Here is a 23,078-nt window from a genome sequence, read left to right as displayed (position 1 = left end):
GTATAAACTCCAGGTGCTGCAGAACGCACTGGCAAGACTCGTTCTGGACATTCTTATTAAACAATCCACCAGGAAGGGACTAGAATTCCTGCACTGGCTCCCTATTGAAAAACGTATTTGTTTCAAATCACTCTGTATGGTTCATAAATCACTGCATGCTCCCCACCCATCAAGATTAAAGACTATGTTCAATTGGCATTCCCCCAGGAGACACATGCGTTCCTTGCTCCAAATGCAACTGGTTGTACCAAGAACCAAAAAGAGGAAGTGGGGGGACAGAGCATTCTCGGTGGCAGTGAGCAATCTTAGGAACTCCCTACCCCTTGCACTTAGGTCTATTTCCCTTCTGCTCCCTTTCATAAAGGCTCTTAAGACCTGGCTTTTCTTGGTCTAGCATTTACCTGGACCTTCCTTCCTGTTTTTGGACGGCTGGTCTTTAGGGCCTTTGTGTCTTAGGGTAATTGTTGCGCTCCATTGGTGTAACACAGGTCCCCACAGCACCCGCGATGCGGGGGGCCCCAAGCTGCAGGGGGCCCCCTCAGCACAGTACTCAGGCCTTAGAGATCCATATTAAGTACGGAGTGGGGGCCCCTTAATGTACCTAGAAGGGGCGCCCCTCAACTTTCGTTATGCCAATGTTGCGCTCTACAAATTACAAAGCAAATCAAAATCAAAGCAAATCATTTTGATGCCCGTGATGCAGGTGTAGCGCGGCGGGGCCTGAGTAAAGTTAGGCCGCAGCAGCGCAATAATTATACACGAGACAGATGGTTTTACTCTCGAAGCCGGAAGACCCTGAGCGGTCTCCGGCCGTTTATTTATCCCCTCGGGCCCGGATGGCTCTCTACATCCCTCCTTTCTTTCAGTTCCGGACCACCAAGTCCTCTCCATTCACGAAGACGTATATACAAAGTCCTTCAGTTTCTGACTTGGTGCAGGAATCGGCCGGAGACCATACTTCTGGCTACGGGAGCTGGAACCGGCCAGAGCGCTGGACGGAATGGTCTGAGACGACTCAAGCGATGTGTCCTGAGGGGACGAACCGGCAGCAGGTGCACCACCTTGGCTTGCTCGGCTGAGTGTCTCCAGCGGCAGACTCCCCGTGCGGGGTGACGCAGGAGGGGAGGAGCTCGGAAGTGAATGTTGATAATTGGATGCTTCTTGGCCCAGCTCGCTCTCAGTCGTCTTCTTGGAACTAGACACATTCCTCGTTACAGAGTGCTGTCCCTTTTGAGCAGTGACCATGGGTCCCTCGAACGCCCCAGGCAACCCATACTTCTGGCTCCTAGGGCGTCCGGAACTTCCAACCGGGGTGTCGGTCTTTGATCACTACCCACTCTCCCGCTCTTATTTGAGGTTCTTGTGCCCTGCGGGCTTCGCTGGCCTTCCGGTTCATTGTCTCCCTCCTTGCTTGGACCGCCTCATCGTCCCGCTCCATAGGCACCCACGTCTGGTCGGACGGGATGCTGTCTTGTGGGGCCCGCTTGAACAGTAGATGAGCCAGAGCACACTTGGTCGTGCTGTGAGGGGTTTGTCGATACGCACCAAGGAATTGGTCGAGAGCTGTTTCGGCGTCTTCTCTCCCATCCATGGCGATGGGCAGCGCTCGGTTGAGTGTCCTCATCAGACGTTCCACTTCCCCATTTGCTTGTGGCCATAGCGGGGTGATCTTCCGCTGTCGAACCGCTTTATTCTCCAGATACTCCTGGAACTCTCTGCCCTGGAACAGGGGTCCGTTGTCGGACCTTACCTCTTCCAGCAGTCCCATCATTGCAAAGGTCCTGTCCACGACCCTCTTCACCTGGGGGAATGCTGTTGATGACACTATTTTGACGATGGGGAACTTCGAGAATGAGTCAACCATGACCAGCATGTGACGTCCATCTGGGAAGCTCTCAAAGTCCAGGCTGATGGTGTCCAGGGGGTCTTGCTTGGTTCTTCAGTGATCACGGGTGCAGGCGCTGGATCTCCTCCAGTGATTGTACAGGCGTGGCACTGTCTCACCATTTCCTCGACCATGGAGTCCATCGCTGGGAACCAGACCTTGTCACGCAACCGGGCCTTCGTCTTCGGCATCCCTTGATGGCCAACATGTACCAGCGTGAGGACCCGTTTCTGCAAACTCTCTGAGACCACTATCATGTGTCCTCTTAGCACAACTCACTGTACCCTCAGACTGAGTTCATGGCGGACTTGCCAGAGCTGTTGTCGTGCATGGCTGACTTCGGGCCGGAGGACGCAAGCTCCATCCATGAAGCGAGCCCACCCATTGCTCGCCAGCGCTTCTCTCACACGGGACAGAGGGTGGTCTTCCTGGGTGGCCTGGCCAATTTCTTCTAGCGTCATGGCTGTGGGACATGTCCCTTGCGACATCATGTTGACGAAGGCTTCGGTGTTACAGGCATCCGCCGACGGGTCCGAAGGCATCGTTGACTCTGGGTGAAGAGACAGATAGTCGGCTGGGTTGTGGGCCCCTGGACAATAGATTTCCTTAAAGTTGTACGACTGTAACTGCACTGACTATCGTTCAATCCTCAGGGGTGCCAGCCGGGATGAGCCTGCGAATAGTGGGAGTAGCGGTTTGTGGTCAGTCACAATGTGGAACTCCTGTCATCACAGATACAGATGGAAATGTTGGCACGCCCATTTGATAGCCAGCACCTCTCTCAATTTGAGCCTACCTGGTCTCCGTGTCAGTAAGGGCCTAGTTGGTGTAAGTAACTGGTTTCCAGACCTTCGAGCCGTGTTCCTGGAGGAGGATCGCTCCTAGGCCTACGGGGCTGGCGTCGACGACTAGTTCTGTGCGTCGCCTTGGATGGAAGTAGACCATCACCCTCTTGTCTAGCAGTCGTGCTTTGATGTCCTCGAACGCCTTGTTGGCCGCCGTCGTCCACTCCCATTTGTGATCATGGCGTGTGAGGACCCGGAGTGGCTCCGGCAGGGCTGCGAGGTTGGGGATGAAACACCCACAATATGTAGCCATGCCGAGGAAGCTCCTCATTTCAGTGGGGTTCCTTGGCGTGCTGGCAGCCCGTTGGCCTTGGCCTTCTTAGGGTCCACTAGGAGCCCATTTCGGGTGAACGTATATCCGAAGAAGTCGACTGTCTCCTGATAAAACGAGCACTTGGACTTGAGTAGAGTCAAACCACAGTCTGCTAGCCTCTTCAGAGTGGCTCGTAGGTGATTGTGGTGATCCTCCAGCGTGTTTGAGAACACTAGTATATCATCACTAAGGTACATCACACCTTGCAGCCCCGACAATGCTTTTCTGGTGGCATTTTGGAAGACTTCGGCGGCTGACGACACTCCAAGCTGAGCCTCTTGTATCTTCGGAGGCCAACGTGTGTCGAGAAGGTGGTGATATACCTGCCCTCGGGCTCCAGTTCCAGCTGATGGTAGCCGGCGTTCAGTTCTAGCTTGGAGAACCATTTGACCCCGTTTAGGTCCGCCACAATGTTGTCCATAGCGGGAGTGATTTGAAGCTCTCTCTTTACACCGGTATTTGGCAGCCTCATGTCGACACAGAGCTGGATGGCTCCAGGTTGCTTGGGTTTGGGTGCCACCGCCAGCGGGGACACCCATGGGGTGGGGCCAGAGACCTTTTCGATCACATCTAGATCTTTTAGCTTTCTGAGCTCTTCCTCCGCTGTCGACGGCGGGTCGTCGAGAAAGACCTGGCGAACACGTTAGGGCATTCTTCTAGGCCTTGACGACATTTGTCCAAACCGCCCGCCTTGGCATACTTTGGCATAGTGATTCAGCTTGCCACAGTGGGAGGGAGCATGTCTTCCCCTTCGCCCCGCAGACGGCCGTCGCGAGGTGATCTTCACCACAGTATCCACACGGTCCACCTGGTGGCGGCCTGGGTGCTTGGCGAGCTGTGGTGAGGCGTCTCTGGATTGCTTCCCCCCTCTCTTCCTTGACCGGTTGGCACACGGCGGCCTCCGGTGTGTGCAGGGCGGCCTCCATTTCCTCTGCTCTGACGTCCGACAGCTCGTGGGAGCGGGCCAGGACCAGGATCTCGTTCAGCGAGATTCCTGGTTGACAAAGGATTAGCTTCCGCAGGAGTTTAGAGCGGCAACCCAGGATGATCTGGTCTCGTATCTCCTCCCGTTGGTCGATAAATGGGCACATGCTGGCCAGCCGGCATAGCCGTGCATAGAACATATCAACGGTTTCTGAGTCCACGCCCTCTTGAACTAGAATTTCTCAAAATCTGGGTTGAGTTGGGGGTCAAAGTGCCTTTTCGAGTGCCGCGATTGCCGTTTCGTAGTCGCCGTCATTTCCCGCGCTGTGGAGCGTCTCGAAAAGGTCATAGATTTCCGCGCCTCCATAGTAGATGAGGAGTGACCGTTTCACAATGCCATTGGTTTCCCTTGTCCCCTTGAAGTAGTGGTTGAGCGGTCCAACCCACACTTTCCGTCTTGGGTCAGCTGTGGCAGGGTCTGATGCTTCACTGGAGGGGGGTAGAGGTGCAACCGTAGTGTGACTGTGCCGTGGGGGAGGCGGATTGGCACCTCCACCCGGATTGTGTTCTCCATTCTGCTGGGCAGCAGTGCCAGCTGTCGGTGGGTTGCTCATTGTGGCCGTGCGTTGGATCTCGGGCGCAAGGGTGTGGCTTGTGTGTCAAAAAGCGTTGGCTGGGCGTGCATGGCCACGTACTCCTAACCGCCTTGTAGCCGCACATATGTGAAAGAGGTGATCTCCCCTCTGACGCTGACCCGTGGGAGAGGGAAGCGTGGGTGTAGCAAGCTTCTGTGCACCCTGCTCTGTTTCTTTTACCTTCTTTCTTTTTTATTTTTTTATTTTCTTTAGCCAGTCTTCATTCTGCTCTCTTTCCTACACCCAGCTGACCCTGGGGGGGCGCAGTCATTCCTTTTGTACCCCTGAAAGAAAACAGCCCAGACTTTCTTTACTGCCACTTGACGCAGCGATGTCCTGCAGAATACTCGGAGTGAGCGAGACAAAAGCCTGTGTGGACTCGTGCCGGGGCTGAGCAGGCAGCAGATGGGGCAGCCCGGTCTCGGGGCCTCGCTGCTGAAGGGCAGGTGATGCGGGCCCAGAATTGGCACCAGAGCTGCAGGGGGCAGGAGCAGGGACGTCCGCCAGAGGAATCCTGTGCAGGCGGGGCAGTGGACACTTATCCCATGATGATGGAGTGGTGTGGCTCACTGGTTAGAGGCGGCAGACCCGAGAGCAGAGGACGGCCCGGGACCAGGGTTCCATTCCCGACGCGGCAGGGTCGTGGACCAGGGTCAGCGGACTCGATAATTCTCTCCTCGGTGCCTACTCTAACCAGGGATCACACGCGGCAACTCTGGGTATTAGCTTGCCTCATCTCCACAACGGCCCCCCACATATGCCGGGGATGCCTGGTTTCACCTTGGAGATACCCAGTAGGGACCATCTCACAGGGAAAGCCAGGACGGGTTCCCCAGCGGTCTACTGCGCAGAGATACTCCTTCGGGAGTCGATTCTAGCGCATTACAAACCCACAATTAATTAATTAATTAATTGCAGCCCCCCAGTGAGCGCCGCCGGCTGAACGCGCTCCCGGTGGCCAGAGAGGCGGGTGGGCGGGGGCTGGCTGATCGTTGCTGGCAATGGGGCAGGCGGTGCGGCCGCAGAGACCGCGGACGTCAGGGCACCAGAAGGCAGCAGGCGCCGGATGGAGCGGAGCTATGCGGCTGGGCTCCGCGAGCTCCCTGTGGGACACAGAGCGGCAGCAGAGGGAGCAGGGCAGTACGGGTGGGCTCCGCACGCTGAAAGCAGTAAACGACGCAGGTAGGCGGGCACGCATGGGGTGTGACTGGCCTCGTCGCTAATGTAGCGCGGGGGGCCTGGGTAGAGTTAGACCGCAGCAGAGCAATAAGTATACACAAGACAGATGGTTTCACTCTCGTGGCAGGAAGTCCCCGAGCGTTTATTTATCCCCTCGGGTCGAGCCCGCCCCGAGGGGTGGATGGATGTGTGTAAACTGCAACAATGTAGTGGAGGGCCCGGATGGCTCTCTACATAACATCAGGCTCCCATCTCCCCTCCAAAAATTATCTCTGACATCAAAGCTTTGTCCATAATTCTTGGAGGGGGAGATTAGAACGTGTAAAAGGCATCCACATTTTTTTTTTTTCACTTTTACTAAGTGCATAAAAAAGACAGAGTTGTGAGCTCTGCTTTAGTGTGCATTATGCTATTAAAGTGCCAACAATGAAATGTTGATTGTCTGCCACAAAACAAGCAAGTTCACCCTATTCAGACAGATTATCTCTGCGTCAATATGAATCAAGGGGAAAAGTACATTCTCTCGATTTTTTTTTTTTAACTGCCCTACTCTAAAATGTAGGCATGCGTGGTATGTCTAAGTAGGATACGGGAATCCTCTGGAAGACTGACTGGCACACACGTTTAAACAAATAAAAGACACCGGGAATTCAGTCGAAAGCAGGGAGTTTCATTTACAAACAGGGATAATTGTCCGGCCACAGCCCAACTGGCTGAAGTGCGCAGACACCAGGGCACGGTTCTTACACCGAACATTGTGCAAGTGGGTTCGTAGCCAGACCTCCCGCGCGCCCCCAGCGCGTGTCTGTTATTGATCAGCATTTGCTGCCTGGCCTCGAGCTGCTCGGACGCTGCGCTGCTGCGCTCCTGACTTTCTGCAAACAATCCCGGGCCCGGGGGCGGCTGCAGGGCCCGAAGAGGCCCCCCGACGAGCCCCGGCAGCCCCTCGCCATGATCACCGCCCTGCTAGCCCTGGCCTGGGCCACCGTCAGCTTCCTGGAGGCCTCGGGCCTCGGCGAGGTAAGAGGGGCAGGGGTTGGGCTCGGAGAAGCATGTGGGTTATGGGGAAGGGGCCCTGGGATGCTGGCGTGCAGATCTATGTGTTTTTGTGAATTAAACATTCCTAACATGATTGCGTCATAGGGGGTGTTTCTAATAGCGCAAGATGAATGTGGTTTGTCTTTTACACATCACAGCGTGTGGCTTTTTAATCCCAAAAATACTTTCCCTTGGTGTGTCAGATAGCTCGTTGGGTTGATTCCCTGCTGCAGAGGGCTATCCACTACTCTTTCACTTAGAGGGCCTGCAGATGGTGCAAAAAAGTGCAGTAGCATTAATTAAGTTCTAATGCAGAATTAGGGTTGCCACCTTTCTCAGAAAACCTTTGTTTACGTTTTCGGTTTCTGGAACAGCCAAGAGCTGGTAGGTAAAAAAGAATGAGTGAACTTTGTTAGGACTGATTGTTACAACCTGGCCCTCTCTTCGTTCTAATAATCATTCTTTAAAGATTTAGACAAATCTCAAATAGTTTTCAACATATTTCTTTATGTGTTTACTGTTTTAGCTTTATGTTTCAAGAGTGGGAAAAAATACCGGATTTCAATACTTTGCTCAATATTTTTACTTGCCTGGACTAAAAAATACTGACCAGGCCAGTATCAAACCGTCCAAGTTGCAACGCTACAAGCAACTTAGGGCAGTGTGGTGATATTGCGTTACAGTGCTGTGATATCAGGCCTGTTATTAGATGTTCAGCAAAGTCAGCCCATTCCTACGTGTTGTGTATATAGGGAGCATTATGGATCCCACAGTGAATGGTTAACCTGACAGTGAGCCTCGAGCAGCCCCGCCTCCTTGATTACTTCCCCTCAGCCATGCCAGGCGCAACATCTGCATGTAGTGGCGTCAGTGACTCGGTATGTTCTTCCTGAATTTAGAAAGTATGAATAACCCTTCTTTTCATGTGTTGAACTAGTCGTTCCTGTAGGCGTAAATTAGAATGTTGGCGGGCCTCAATGTTGGTGCTGGTGTTAGTGTGTGAAATTGTTAGCCTACCATCAATCCCAAATGGGGTGACATTGATATCCTGAGATGGGTGGCATACAAGCGAAGGACGTTCTACAAACACCGGTCTTCGTGAGGCGCTTGGCTCACGTAGACGAGTGTTTGCAGACCATCCTTCGCTCACCACAAGTTTGCGTATCGCTGCTCTCCCTCACTTCGGAAGCGCCCTTAACACGTGGCTGGGCTATAGTCCACAGCCCATTTTGGCAGTCCATGTTAAAACTCATTAATTTTTCATTCACATTCAACTGTATCTTCCCTGGTTGTGACCTCAACCGTAGGTGATTTAACTTCCCCTTGGCAGGACCGGTCTCCATCGATTGATTGTATGCCACCAGTATCAGGATATTAAGAATTACAGGACTATTTCCCAATAGAAGAAGATACAAGCATTTGCAATGCTATAGGTCTCGTATTTGCGAGAGATTAAGCTTTTGGCATTGTACATTACAATGCCTTTTATTTATCTGTTTTGATAGTTAACTCATAAATAAAAGGCTTTGCCATTTATAATACCAACAGCTCAAACTCATGTGTTTTCTCTTGTAAATACAGGACCTATTTCATTTCAAAGAAGCTGCCGCCATTGTCCCGGGCTGCTTGGAAAGTAAAAGCGTGCATGGTGCGCTGAATGGTGCAGGAAAGCATGTTGTGCCTGCAATACGAGAAACTCATTAAAGAAAACAGTGCTCAGAGACTAAATAAGACATAATGTGTAACAACAGAAGTAAAAGGGCCAGTCCTCATGGGAGGTTACAAATGAAGACAAGGCGGTACTAAGGAGGGACTAACAAGCCTATTAACCCCTTCGACGTTGATGACGAGCTGGGCTCGTCATGGCGTAGCCTCCTCGCACGCTGATGACTAGCCCAGCTCGTCACGTAAAGTGCGTTTCCGCAAAACCCAGCGTGCGAGCGGAATTCCGTTAGCGCGCATGGTGTTAACAAAGCCAGCATTTGAAGCCAATGAAAAATATGGGCAGAGAGTGGGCGGGGCTTCAAGTCCACACTCAAATACAGCATACCTCGCAGAGCAGGGAATGCCCTGCCCAGGCTCGACCTAAACATAAAGAGGCAACACCAAAAGTGATATTTTTTGTCATCTCATTGGTTCAGTACTTTTACTTGTACTGTGTGTAGCCATTAACAGATCAATTTTTTTCGGCACAAACAAAGAGTGAAACAATAAATAACTATGTTTAGGCTTTAAGTAACTTTTAGACACAAATTTGAAATGTTGCATGAGAAGTTTACAAGAGACCAGATTGTAATGCATAACAACAGTTCTGAGTATGAAGATGGCTTTAGGTGATTGGCGACTCAATACCATACCAAATCATTGCATAAGTAAAGAAAGCAGAACTGTCAAGTCGCTGTGCTAAAGTTGCTTTAACTAAAGTATATAAAATGAAAAACAAAATTGTGAATGAGGTTTCTTGAACAAAGAATAGTTACAAACCCCAAAAAGGACAAACCTAAGAAATGTGAACAGTTTAGAAAAGAAATGCCAAAATGTTATTGTTCGGGTAATTTCAACTATGTAGTACAACGTGTGAAATACCCTGCATGTAATGCAACATCTTTGGAGTGTAGTAGGGCATTTTGCGAGGGTTTGTAAGAAGAAGGGTTGAATTAGCAAGTGGCCTGTGCGATAGAGGACATGTCCAGATTGTCGGATAATAATGAGAAAAGGAACTAAGGGTGATGACAAAAGGAAGCTGTATTGAATACTAACCCTATCGCTGCTGCCGTCGGCCGTTGGATGTCTCGTGAGCTACCTCCCTGGTGCTGCGCACGTCGAACGGCCAACGCGGCCGCACCTGTTTCTTCGAATGTTCAGCATTGGCACTGGCGCTGAACGTTCGAAGCAGTAAACGGGTTAAAGGTGAACAATTCGGCAGTTACCAAGTTGTATATACGAACAGACTGTGCATAGACAAGGAAAGTCGAACTTTATTAGGGTGGTGGTACCAAAGATCGCTACATATTGTATTTGACCCCGGTGGTGCAGAACAGGTGCATGAATTCAATGCAAAGATTGGCAAGTTAAATGGCATTATGCACAGGAGTAAGCTGAAGTGAGAGACGGTGTCCCTAATAGAGGAGAAGTGTGGCTCACTGGTTAGAGCAGGCAGACCCTGACGCAGAGGTCAGACCTGGGACCAGGGTTCAATTCCCGACGCGGCAGGGTCTTGAGCTCAAATGTCCATGAACTCGATAATTCTCGCTTTGGTGCCTGACCTAATCATGGGTTCACACTCTGCAACTCTGGGCATTAAGCTTGCTTAATCTCCACAACGGCCCCCCCCGCGGCGGGATGCCTGGCTTTCACCTTGGGGATGCCCTGTAGGGGCTATCTCACAGGGAAAAGCCAGGACGGGTTCCCAAGGCAAGCGCGGAGATACCCCTTCGGGGGTCGATTCTGACGCTATATAAGAAATATAATAATAATAATAATAATAATACACAAGTGGTAGACATTCCCTTGATTGTGAATGATCAGCTCAAAGCAGCATCAGCCACTTGGGAAGTTTGTCGTCGCTAATACAAGTGAGACTGTCAGTCATCTGAGAGGATTTTGCCTCGTGACGGGGCTCAATGGGCAAATGACAAGGTGAGATTGTGCTTGGACCTTCCTTGTCTGATAACAATATCTTGATAGACCAGTTTCCTTTACCTAACATAAATGAAATGTTATCAGTCACAAGGGGAGTTAATTGGTTCTCATATCAGATTTATTGTCTGCCTATTACCAGGTGAACCTGCATCCCTAAAGTAGGTCACTCATTATTACCCTCTTTGTGTGTTTTCAGTTCTGTCAAATACCTTTTGGATTGCTTTCTGCCACTGTGGTGTCCAGGGGCTTATGATGGAATTGTTTGATGATGTTGGAGGGGTGGTCTATTTTGAGGTTGATGTCCTAGTAATGGGCAAGAATAATCAATGCTCTGGCTCACCTCTAACCTACTCAAACTTAATGCAAAAAAACTGGAATTTCTCCTCATCGCACCAAACAAAAACAACCCCGAAATTCAAGAATGGTTCAAGGCTATCACAGTGTTAAACTGTACACCTATCATTGTAGACTCTGCTAAATCCCTTGGAATAACCATTGATGGCAGCTTGAATATGCGTGGCCATATCAATTCGATGGCCAAAACCGCCAGATTTCATCTGAGCTACCTAAGAAAGTTGAAACCCTTCCTCGACACTTCCGACCTAAAAATGGCAATCCAGGCGCTAGTCATTTCCAGACTAGAATATGGATGCTCCACCCTCACAAGTCTACCCAAGAGTTTGTTGGCCCCACTGAAAGTTTGCCTCAACGCTGCCACCAGACTCCTAACTGGTTCAAAGAAATTCAACCACATCTCTCTCAACTTGAAACCTCTAAATTGGCTTCCTCTCGAGGCCAGGATCCAACTTAAGCTGGCTTGCATCACCCACAAGGCTCTATACTCCAATTCCCCAGCTTACCTGGCCCAGAAACTCGTGATATCTGGAGGAGCCAGAAATTCCTGATCTGCCATAGACCTTTTGCTCCTCCCGGCACGCTTGTGGAAAAAAAACATACACTCGGGCCTTCTCCAGGGCCCCACCTAGAATCTGGAACTCACTCCCTCCTGCTCGCCATCAGAAGACTTCCCTTTCTGGCTAGCTTCAAAAAAGAGGCCAGAACTTTCCTTATGGGCAAATTCCCATTCCCAAAGCTGGCATTACCTGCACCTCAGGGTCCTTGTTCCACGCACTATCTTGACATTATCCATGGTCTTCGTGTATGATACTCCCCACACTGAGACTGTTGTGTTAAATGTTTCCTCCTGTTTTTTTTCCCACATGTATCCTGGGATTGAAACTGCCTGCCTCTTTGTACAATGTACCTCCCTGTTTTTATCCTAACTGTATCCCCCCCCCCCCCCCCCCTAGTCCTTTGTTTATCTCCTATCTATCCTGTAAAGCGCTCTGATACTCTCACGGGTCTGGTTAGCGCTCTATAAAACTCTAAATAAATAAAAACAAATAAGAACACAATAGGCTTTTTAAAAGATGTTGCACATTTTGAGGGGAGGGGTCTGAAAGCTGAAATCAAGAAATGCAAGATTGCAGAGAATAAAGTCATTCTTATATGTGATTGATGTAAGCATAAAGAGATTATGGGAAGTGGGGAATGAGCTGAGTGTCGAACTTATATGTTGGTGGGATGCATACTTTGTCACAACAGCGATAGTGTATACTTACCGCCAACATAATGGTCAACCTGCTGAATTCAGAAGTGGGCGAACCATACTTTGGCCATGGCGGAGACTACTCCTTCTCTACCATGGCTAGATTTCTCCTACAGCCTGACGGAGTAAGGGCCGTTGGAGAATTGGATATATGTTCGCACGCCATTTTGAATGGGCAGTAATAAACATTACTGCCCATGGTGAGGGGGACATTGTTTTTTTTATTTGAAAAAAAACCCACATTGGGGTTTTAAAATAAAAAAACTTTGGAAATTTACCTCTATGACTAAGTCATATTTGACAGAGCCGTTCGGCAAAGTTCCAGTGCACTCACATAACCACCCTCAAGGCGGTTCCTGTGAATGCTTAAAAGGTCTGTTGGGATGACAGATATTTCATAATTTGGAGGTTGGGACCTCCACTAGGGCGTCAGAGTCGCCGTGGCAGAGGATGGCCTGACAGCCAAATTATAACTCGGGCCCTTAGTGTTGACTGCAGTTTTAATAATTAAGAGATGGTAAGGGAGTATGTTGGATTGAGGGAGACATTATATTTTTATGCTACAAAGCCATGAAGGGACTATCATGAAATAAAAACAGAGTTAAGGAACTGTATTGGTGGCCAGGAATTGATTTGGAGGTAAAAAGAATAGTTGATGTGTGTGGATTGCTAAAGAGTAGACCAAACACAGACAACTTTAAATCCAACGTTGCATTTTTTTTTAGCAAGTCGGTTAATGATTGGCGTTAGACATAATAGGACATGGGGTCTGGAGTAATGATGCCAACATGTACATTATTGTTTTATTAGATATGCTTTTGAAGTAGTTTAAGTTGAAAGTTGTGCACTGGGTGGACAGAGGCTTAGAGATTTGATTCTTTGACGAATTGTTTGTTAGAAAGGGTGTACACAGCAGCTTAACAGACGATGATGTACAGCTTGGATTGGAGGAGATGTTGATCTATATTGAACATTTTGGAATAAGGCATAGGATGATATCTTTGGATCACCCAGAATGGAATGGTGCACTAGCGACATTCAAACATGTACTTAAAGTTTTGATTCAGTTGGATAGTGCAGGAATGAAAAACTGGGAATTTGAATTGAAAAGACTGTTGCAGACTTATTGTGTGACTAAAGAAGAGTGCACTGGTGAAAGACCCTAAAGAAGAGTGCACTGGTGAAAGTCCTCAAAGAAGAGTGCACTGGTGAAAGTCCCTAAAGAAGAATGCGCTGGTGAAAGTCCCCAAAGAAGAGTGCACTGGTGAAAGTCCCTAAAGAAGAGTGCACTGGTGAAAGTCCCTAAAGAAAAGTGCACTGGTGAAAGTCCCTAAAGAAGAGTGCACTGGTGAAAGTCCCCAAAGAAGAGTGCACTGGTGAAAGTCCCCAAAGAAGAGTGCACTGGTGAAAGTCTCCAAAGAAGTGTGTACTGGTGAAAGTCCCCAAAGAAGAGTGCACTGGTGAAAGTCCCCAAAGAAGAGTGCACTGGTGAAAGTCCCTAAAGAAGAGTGCACTGGTGAAAGTCCCCAAAGAAGAGTGCACTGGTGAAAGTCCCTAAAGAAGAATGCGCTGGTGAAAGTCCCCAAAGAAGAGTGCACTGGTGAAAGTCCCTAAAGAAGAGTGCACTGGTGAAAGTCCCTAAAGAAAAGTGCACTGGTGAAAGTCCCTAAAGAAGAGTGCACTGGTGAAAGTCCCCAAAGAAGAGTGCACTGGTGAAAGTCCCCAAAGAAGAGTGCACTGGTGAAAGTCTCCAAAGAAGTGTGTACTGGTGAAAGTCCCCAAAGAAGAGTGCACTGGTGAAAGTCCCTAAAGAAGAGTGCACTGGTGAAAGTCCCTAAAGAAGAGTGCACTGGTGAAAGTCCCCAAAGAAGAGTGCACTGGTGAAAGTCCCTAAAGAAGAGTGCACTGGTGAAAGTCCCCAAAGAAGAGTGCACTGGTGAAAGTCCAAAAGAAGAGTGCACTGGTGAAAGTCCCTAAAGAAGAGTGCACTGGTGAAAGTCCCCAAAGAAGAGTGCACTGGTGAAAGTCCAAAAGAAGAGTGCACTGGTGAAAGTCCCTAAAGAAGAGTGCACAGGTGAAAGTCCCCAAAAGAAGAGTGCACTGGTGAAAGTCCCTAAAGAAGAGTGCACTGGTGAAAGTCCCTAAAGAAGAGTGCACTGGTGAAAGTCCCCAAAGAAGAGTGCACTGGTGAAAGTCCCCAAAGAAGAGTGCACTGGTGAAAGTCCCTGAAGAAGAGTGCACTGGTGAAAGTCCCTAAAGAAGAGTGCACTGGTGAAAGTCCCCAAAGAAGAGTGCACTGGTGAAAGTCCCTTCATCATAATTCATGGGCGTACTCAGTACTTAACGAGGAATCCTAGATGGATGAGGAAAGAAACATGAGGGTGAGTTGAAATCTGAAATCGTGAAGAAGTGAATCCCTGAGTCACAAAATAAGTACAAAAAGCATTATGACGAAAAGCATAGTGTGACTCATATAAACATTAGATGGGACACTGGGTACGTGTAATATTTGTATGTATGTTCAAGATGGGGAAGAGTTACACTAATCTAATAATGTGAATTAATGTTTTGTTTTCTTTGTGTGATGACCAAATTGCATTTTACATTAGTTATGTTTTTGATAGGATTCAGTGTAAAGTTTTACATGTTGCATTTTTTCTGTTTATATAATGTATACAATAGTTGTTGCTTATGTTAGTATTGCAAGCAATAGTTTTTTGTTGTACAAGGGGAGAAGTGTGTAGTGCATGTATTTCTGAATGTACAAGAATGTGGTATTACAGACCTAGTCAAAAGGCAGCAGTGGACTGCACAGGGTCAAAGATGAGCATAAGTCAACAAATGATAGGACTAAGGGCCGCATTACGATGTGGGTCTGAGTTACCCCGGACCGACATCGCCACGGATGCGGTCCCGACATCATAATTAGGATGCGACCACACATGGTGTATGTATAGGCATTTATATAGCGCACTACTTACCCGGAGGGTCCCAAGGCGCTTCGACCGCTGCGAAACCTTTCCTGGCTTCCCTGAGAGATGGTCCCTTAATGGGTATCTCCAGGATGAGGCCAGGCATCCCCAGCGGTCTGGTGGGGCCGTTAGTGAAGATGAGGCAAGCTAATGCCCAGAGTTGCCGAGTGTGATCGCTGATCAGAGTGGGCACCGAGGCGAGAGAATTATCGAGTCCGCTGACCCTGGTCCAGAAACCTGCCGCGCCGGGAATCGAACCCTGGTCCCGGGCCGTCCTCTGCTCTCGGGTCTGCCGCCTCTAACCAGTGAGCCACACTACTTCACTACTTCTCTTTGGTGCAGTCGCAAACTTCCATTTCACAATGGGAGCATGTGCAGCAGTCCAAAACTGGCCGCAGCACAAGCTCCCATTGTACAATGGAAGCTTTTTCACATCCCTGCACCATGTGGCACATGGTGCAGGGATGTAAATGGTGCCCCCAGGACCACAACAGTAGGCCACGGAGGGATGGGGGCCCTGCTAGATGCCCCCAAAGTCGCTTTCTGACAGCTTTTCCATGTCAGAAAGGCTGACATGGAAAGGCTGTCAGAAACCAATATCATAATCTCAATGGCAGAAACACCTTCCTTAAGGGATTATGGACGGTTTCCAACTGGCCGACAGGCTCCTCGAGACCGTCGGAACCAAGTTGGATTGACCGGCTGGTATACACTGTGACAGCCGACATTGTATTTCGGCAGTCAGAATGTAAACCTACCATTTCGGTTGGTAAGCATCCAAGTGTTTTACGGGGCACCGCAGAGCAGCGCGGACACACGCCATTGCCGCTCGTGTTCTGTGCTTCCAGTCGCTGTAGGCGGAACACTTCCACGTTCTAAACTGTTGGATGCTGCCGGATGCCCATTACCCTGGAGGCCGGCCCTGCATTTTCTACCGTCCCCATCATTTCACTAACTCTGGGACCTGTGATACTTCGTACATACGATTCCCCTGCTCGTCCCACTCCAAGGACGGTGTTTACTATATTATCAGCAACCCTTGACGACTCAGCTTGAAATTGTTCACCTTGAGGACCCAGCCATTCCTCTCCGTTTGATGCTGACGCTGATATCAGCGCTCTCCTCTTGTGCCCTCCCATTTGGCCCTATGCTGCACTTTAAATTAAATGTAATCTGGTTCTGATGATGACCTGCATTGTTATCAGGTCGAAACGTCGTTGACTCACTAGCGCAATTCACCAGACGCATCTGTGTTTGGGTCTCTCAATCCTGTAAATTGGTGCCTAGAGAGTGTTAACTGAGATTGGACCATTACTAATGTTTTGTATATAATATATCACTGTTCCTCTGCACCGCCCCTTGCCGGTTTACACTTGTCTCTTTGCACTGTTCACTGTTTTCACGAGTACAAACTTACACAACTGGTACAAGTCATTAAATCTAAGGCAGTGCTTTTTTCTTTGTTTTATCCAATTCTGACTATAAAGCCGCTCTTAGCATTTTTTGCAAATCCATTGATGTCTCCCTCCCTTACTTTATCCCCTTGTTCTCTTACAACTTTTGTGTGCATACTTAAACTTGCCATGAATTGATACCTGTTGGGGCATTGTTATTTATTGCATGTGCTTAAGAGATTATAGGCGCTTTCCAACTGGCCGATGGGCTCCTTGAGCCCGTCAGAACCAAGTTGGATTTACCGGCCGGTTTACACTCCGACCGCCGACATTGTAATTTGGAGGTCAGAATGTAAATCTACCATGTCGGTCGGTAAGCGTCCAAGAGTAGTCAGAGGTTTACCGACCGACATAGTAATGAGGCTCCAAATGCTTTGTAATGTAGTGTTCTTTAAAGAGGTGTGTCTTCAACTCTTTCCTATATTGAAGCAGCACTAGGGCCGCCGTGAGGGATATAGGTACGTTGTTTCTAATCCTGGTTACACAGATGGAAATGATTCATACTTCTTAGTCTGTGGTCTGAAGGTTTTCTGGCTGCGGTTGTGCCGAGAACCATCAGGATGATAGTTTATCTGGAAGATAAGTATGAGGATGGTTGTGATGTCTTAGCAAATGATGCAGCTGGGTTTGAAGATGGTGCGAGCCAACACAGGGAGCCAATTGAGTTCCATCAGGATAGGGCTCATATCATATTTCTTCAGGTCCTGGATGGGACGTGCTGTAGTATGTAGGATACCACTTGGGGGTGTCAATACGGAGTCTAGCAGGCCATGGAGCAGTGTGTTAAGCTACTGTACAAATGCAAGACTATGAGGGATTGAAGTGCAGTTCTACATTTACTTTCTATAAGAAACAGCTTTACTTTCTTTAGAAGAGAGAGCGGGTGTGAGGCCCTTTTTGATTTTTTGTCAATGTGTCCTTTGAGAGAGGGGTTGATGTCCAAGGTGAATCCAAGTGACTTGCCAAACAGTAAAAGATGGGGGCTGAAGCCATCAAGTCTCATGTCATTGAGCCCTGTTTGTCCTGTTTGTTGTTCTTGGCAGATAACAGGAGTTCTGGCTTGGTTGGGTCGAATATCAGGTAGGTGCTGGACGGTCATGTCTCGATGATGTGCAGGCAGGGTTTGAGGTGTTGGATTTCTGAAGCAGAGAAGACATTTACGGAGAGTTCTGTATCATCACCATATTGGTGAAACATGAGGCTGTTATTTGTGAGTAGAGCACCTAGTAGATTTATCTAGAGGTTGCTGACAGTGTAAAACCCTGGTGAACTTTGCAAGTAACAGGGATCTTTTGGGATCGAGAGGTGTCCATGTGAACAAATTGGTGTTGGTTAGAAATATAGAAGAACTAGTGAACGAAATTGCTGATGAATCCCATTCAAGACCCTATGGTGCTTATCATGGTGGAATGGTTGTCTGTTTTAAAGAGATGTCCAGCAATATTAGGAGGCAGGATTCCTCTTTATCCGTGGTCAGGAAGGCATCCTCTACGTCAGGGGTTCCCAAACTTTTGACTCCTGAGGACCCCCATTGACTCAGCGCTGAAAGCCGGGGACCCCCAGAAATTTGTATGATTTAAATTTCAAACATTAAAAGAGTAATTCGGAAAAAAATAAACACACAGGCACTCAAAACAAACACTGAAATTATTAAGGATTTTAGCATTTTATATTGAAAGAGTTTGCAAAAAGCAGAAACATTTAATGGGAAGGTTGGTGCTGCATCTCCATAATTAACTTTTAAATGGTTAGTTTTATTTCGCAGTGCAACGCTCCTGCTCCTACCAAGGCCAGAGTGGAAACCCAAAGCAGACCTGGCAAATGTTTTCAGACCAGTCCCCATACAGTGCACACCAAGTGCAGTGAGTGAGCATGACCACCACAAAGGGGGCTTTGGGAGGCTCTCCCCTCAAGAAAATGTAGGATACAATGGTGCATTCTATAACACATTTATCATTATGTATTGAATTGTATCAGCTTTTAAAGAATAGTAAATAATGACCTTATTATTCACCAGGATACACCAATCTTTGTTGGGGTTCTTCAATGATTCCCTTAGCACCCTTCAACAGTGACTCTCATTTCTCCATAGCCCCTCTGTCACATGTATTAGCATCTCTTATACCGTTGTAGGATGTCAGCACTTTACATCACACACATATAGAGACAATGAATCATACATGTAAATCAGTGTACAGAAAATGTTACTAACAAGAAAAATCTATTTTCACCCAAATAAACCCCTTTAGCAGCATCAGGATAATGAAAGACTGGGAAAAAAACATAAGTTACATGCAGTGTGTAAGCAGCTCTTTGATGCCAGTTTATAGAACACTGTGCTAGATTATGATTGTCTCTTATGATTTGCAGAGTAACACAAGAATATCTGTGACAAAAGCAGCAACCCATGGACCTATGCAAATAAATACTGTTTATTAAAATGCGTGTTACGCATTATTTGCAGCAGGCATATTAACCCTCTGTGCTACATTAGATAAGTCAAACCTGCCACTAAACAAAACTCTCATCTCTATCCAGCAGGTAGATTAATCACTGGTGTTATCTTGGCACTTTTATTGTTGCTCAAAAACTGCTAATTCTACAAGGAACTTTGTGGTGCTTTTAAAACTGATGTCTGAGGACCCCCTGGAAATGTGACACGGACCCCTGGGGGTCCACGGACCCCAGTTTGGGAAACACTGCTCTACGTGATGTAAGGTAGTGGTCTCTGTGCTGCAGTGTGATCTGAAGATAGACTGAAAGTCATGCAGGAGATGTTTAGCAATGATGTGATCTTGGAGATGAACATAGGCTGCTTTTGTAATGAATTTGCGGATGAGTGGTAGGTGGGTGAGCAGCTAGTCGTTGGCGAAGTGTCTTTAGGAGTGGGAGAATCTGTCCTGTCTTGAGAATCTCTGTGAAGCTGCCTTTACTGAGAGAGGCCTTGCTAATGGTGAATAGGGGTGAGGGAACATCCCCAGAGAGAGCTTTGATGAAGGATGAGGGTAAGATATCATCATTGTAAGAAGTGAGTTTGAGGGAGTTGAATATGTCAGTAAGATCTGCCAGCAATAGGGCTTTGATGGATAATCATTGTGGGATTCCACAGGAATGGGGCATAAAAGATAAAGCAGGCTTGGTGTTTTCAATGTGCTATCAGATCTTCTGTATTCTAAAGAAAAGGTTTATTTTTCTGTGAAGTGAGGAATAAGTGGATCTGACAGCGCATTGATGCAGTGCTTGATTGCCTTGGAGAGTGTTCTTCTTCTGTTGGTGGCTTCACCTGTGCCAACACTATCGTCCCTTCAAGACAACCTTCATCCTCCACACCAAGAAAGCCTGCTGTTTCCACACCGAACTACGAGAATCTAGACAAACCTGCAGATGCCTCCAAAAGCTATGGAGGAACTCCAAAACAACAGCAGACCTCGACAGCTTCAACAGCCCACCACAAACTCATCAGCTAGTTCTTGGCCCCTTTTCATTCATAAACAAAAGTTCAGCAGCACCTGGAAACCTCCAATAGCCACCTGCGACATTACGTACATTGTCTATTATTGGGGCTCATTAAAGTACAACACCCTTGACGGTAATTTGAGTATAGTATGGAGCTTTGTAAAGACACAAACATGTCCTGTAGTACATTTATTTTCGATTATATAAGGTCTGAGAGGGAGGGACAGAGGGCAGCGCGCAGGAGGACCGGGTGCTTGAAAGTGTGATACTGTCTATAGTCGATAGGAGTACAACGTATGTAAATCCGGGAGGAAATGTAAAATCAATAAAAGTGTTCCATGTATAAAAACAATCTGCACGGGGAAATCATTCTCCCACACCCCAACGAAAGATGGATCGGAAGAATGGGACATACTCCTGCTCTTTACAGGAGTACATTTCCAGGATGTGCATGAATTGGCACAACATTTGCGAACACATACAAGCTAATAAGGTTGTGGTCTTTCAACAAGTTTTTGCTGGGCAACTCCTCAGGAATAACCCATTTCTACTCCTAGTCAGAGGATAAGTAAACATATTAATATTAAGATTAATATTAACAATATTGTTTATTATCAACAAAATTATAATAATAGCAATACAAATAAATAATCATAATATTAAGGGCCAACATAATAATAAAAATAACAACAATAATAATAATACAATGAAAACCTTACACAAATACACCCTAGAAATACTTAAAATCCATTGTCCAAAACAGATCTCAATTTGACAACCTTAATTATAAATCTTCCCGCTAAACAGCAAACCACTGGGATCGGCAACATCTGTAAAGTTAAAGAAGAAAGTCTACAATGAACACATTTCTCATAGTGCAGTACACAAAGTAAATGTTTTGTGTCAACTAGAACAAAAAGCATTCTTGGAAAGAAATTCCATTGGAGGTTGTTGAGATAGATTTTCACATGCGCACGGCTCAGTGTTTCACTGCTTCTCCATCCTTTAGGGAAAGATGAAAGATGGTGAACATCTGCAGAGGTTTGAGACCTGCAGTTGAAAGAGCATGGAGGCATTCTCTTTTAAGACTGTGGCGGGCCAACCTTTGTGAATGACAAAACACTAAGGGGCACATGCATCAACATTTGTTTTTGCAATTCCTTATTTGCGAAAAATAAGGAATCGCAAATAAGGAATCGCAAAACCCTATGCATGTAGAAATTGCTTAAAAAATAGCGATTTCTAAACATCCCTTATTTGCGATTCGCAATTTGCGAATCGCAATTAAGGAATGCCTCCCCATTCATTCCTATGGGCCCTGGGGCCCATAGGAATGAATGGGAAGACATTCTAAATTTGCGAATCTCAATTAGAGAATCGTAAATTGAGAATGCAATTTCAACATGACACCCTGTTGCACCCCTGAAATTGATCTGTGCACATATGTTGCGCACACAGATGCCCTAAGGGCATCTGTGTGCGCAACATAAACTTTGAAAAATGTACAAAAGTGCATTTTTAAAAGTTTTGCAAATTACCATGAAGTTCAACTTCATGGTAATTTGCTACTCCTATTAGCGAAATCGCATTTTTTTTTACTTTGATGCATTGTATTTAAGGAATCTCAATTTGGGATTTCTTTAATGCAATCGCAATTAAAGGAATCTCAATTTAGAGATTCCTTAAATTGCGATTTTTGCATTTGGGATGATGCATCCCAAATGAAAAAATACCGGTCGCAAAGGCGCAGATTCTGAGAATCTGCCCGTTTGCGACCGGTTTTTAGCTTGATGCATGTGGCTGCAAAGGTTAAGGGACAGAACTTCCGGATCAAGAAAGGCAGTGGCACTATTTAAATAGCAGTTATGCAAATAGAAGCTGCTTGGGAACCTTCTGTATTGCGTAGGCTCTCTGGGTGCCATAGAGTTCATTCACCATCTCGTCCATTACCTTTGCTCCTTTCCTCCTGTTTAGTCTCTCTGTACTCCTGACCTTTGCCTGCTTTTCTGACTTGCCTCTTGGATTTTGATTTGGGTTTGTTGCATTGCATTGCTGTGTTCCCTTAGCAGTGTTTTTCTTGGGTGCTCACCAGCTGTGTTAACCGTTTCCTCCAGTTCAGCTTAGGTACGCAGTGGGCCGCTATCTAGAAGTCGCTAACAGATTATGGCGTTCAATGATTTTATCAAGGTCTACGGTTACTGACGTCTTGTATGCTCTTTCTCTCTACATAGAGACCGTTCTTTACCAGAGCATATTGAACGATAACATTGCTATGATATAAAATGTGAGACAAGAGAGAGTTGCCACAGAAGATGATGGACTTATTTTAAAGTTTGTGCATAGAAAGTACTCCTACGCAATGGCAACAAACTACCTTCTCTGGTAAACTGACGTCCCGCCTGTCTTATTTAAAGTTGGGTAGCACGTAAGTATGTCAACATTGGAAACTACTCCATTTCCCCTGCTGACATATTCCTCCGATGGCCCAATGGAGTGAGGGCTGTCTGAGATTTTGCCATTTTTCCACCCACCCTATTAAGAGTGGGTGGAAAAATTTACAATTTTAACTTTCTCACACTGCCATTAAAAACCTGCAGATAAGTGAAAGTAAAAACATTTTAATGTAGCCTTTCCTGGGAGAAAGCTCACATGGCAACGAGTCATTGCTTTTCTTATTTTTTGGGAGATGCACAGCATATTCTCAAGGCGTCGAGAGGAACCGCTATGATGATGGTTCCTGTCAATGTAAATGATCTCTGCTGGGGCAGTGGACATGTCTACATCTGGAGATGGTTACTCCATCAAGACAACTGAGTATTTTACTCCATCGCCCTGGCGGAGTAAACACCATACTCCACTTTCTAATATGCCCTTTTATTTTTTCAGTTGTTTTTCTCTCTATATCCCATTCTCTTTTCCCTGGTATTTATTTCTGCGGGGGACATTCTGCGGGGGCCAGTCGTACATTCTGGGCTGTGGGGTGGATTGTCATCAGAACCTGTTGGACATCACCTGGAAATTATGGCAACAGGATTCTAATATATTTCAATCAAATGAACCATGTTCATACAGTCCTTAATTATCTCTCCATTCAAGGTGGGTTTTAGGTTCTACTACATGGAGATC

General features: G+C 47.0%; 1 protein-coding gene across 1 annotated transcript in view; it reads left to right on the top strand.

Moving 5' to 3' along the window:
- The first annotated feature begins 6,604 nt into the window (after positions 1-6,604).
- Positions 6,605-23,078, top strand: part of ADAMTS13 (ADAM metallopeptidase with thrombospondin type 1 motif 13) — a 251,929-nt gene continuing 235,455 nt past the window's right edge. The window contains exon 1 of the mRNA XM_086924723.1: positions 6,605-6,801. Coding sequence (XP_086780849.1) covers positions 6,733-6,801 — 69 coding nt within the window. The 5' untranslated portion in view covers positions 6,605-6,732. The remainder of the gene's footprint in view (positions 6,802-23,078) is intronic.

This window comes from Lissotriton vulgaris, chromosome 5 (genome assembly GCF_964263255.1).
Source record: "Lissotriton vulgaris chromosome 5, aLisVul1.2, whole genome shotgun sequence".
Classification (NCBI taxonomy): Eukaryota; Metazoa; Chordata; class Amphibia; order Caudata; family Salamandridae; genus Lissotriton; species Lissotriton vulgaris.
Note: the sequence above shows the minus strand (reverse complement) of the source record. Positions and strands in the feature narration are given on the sequence as shown.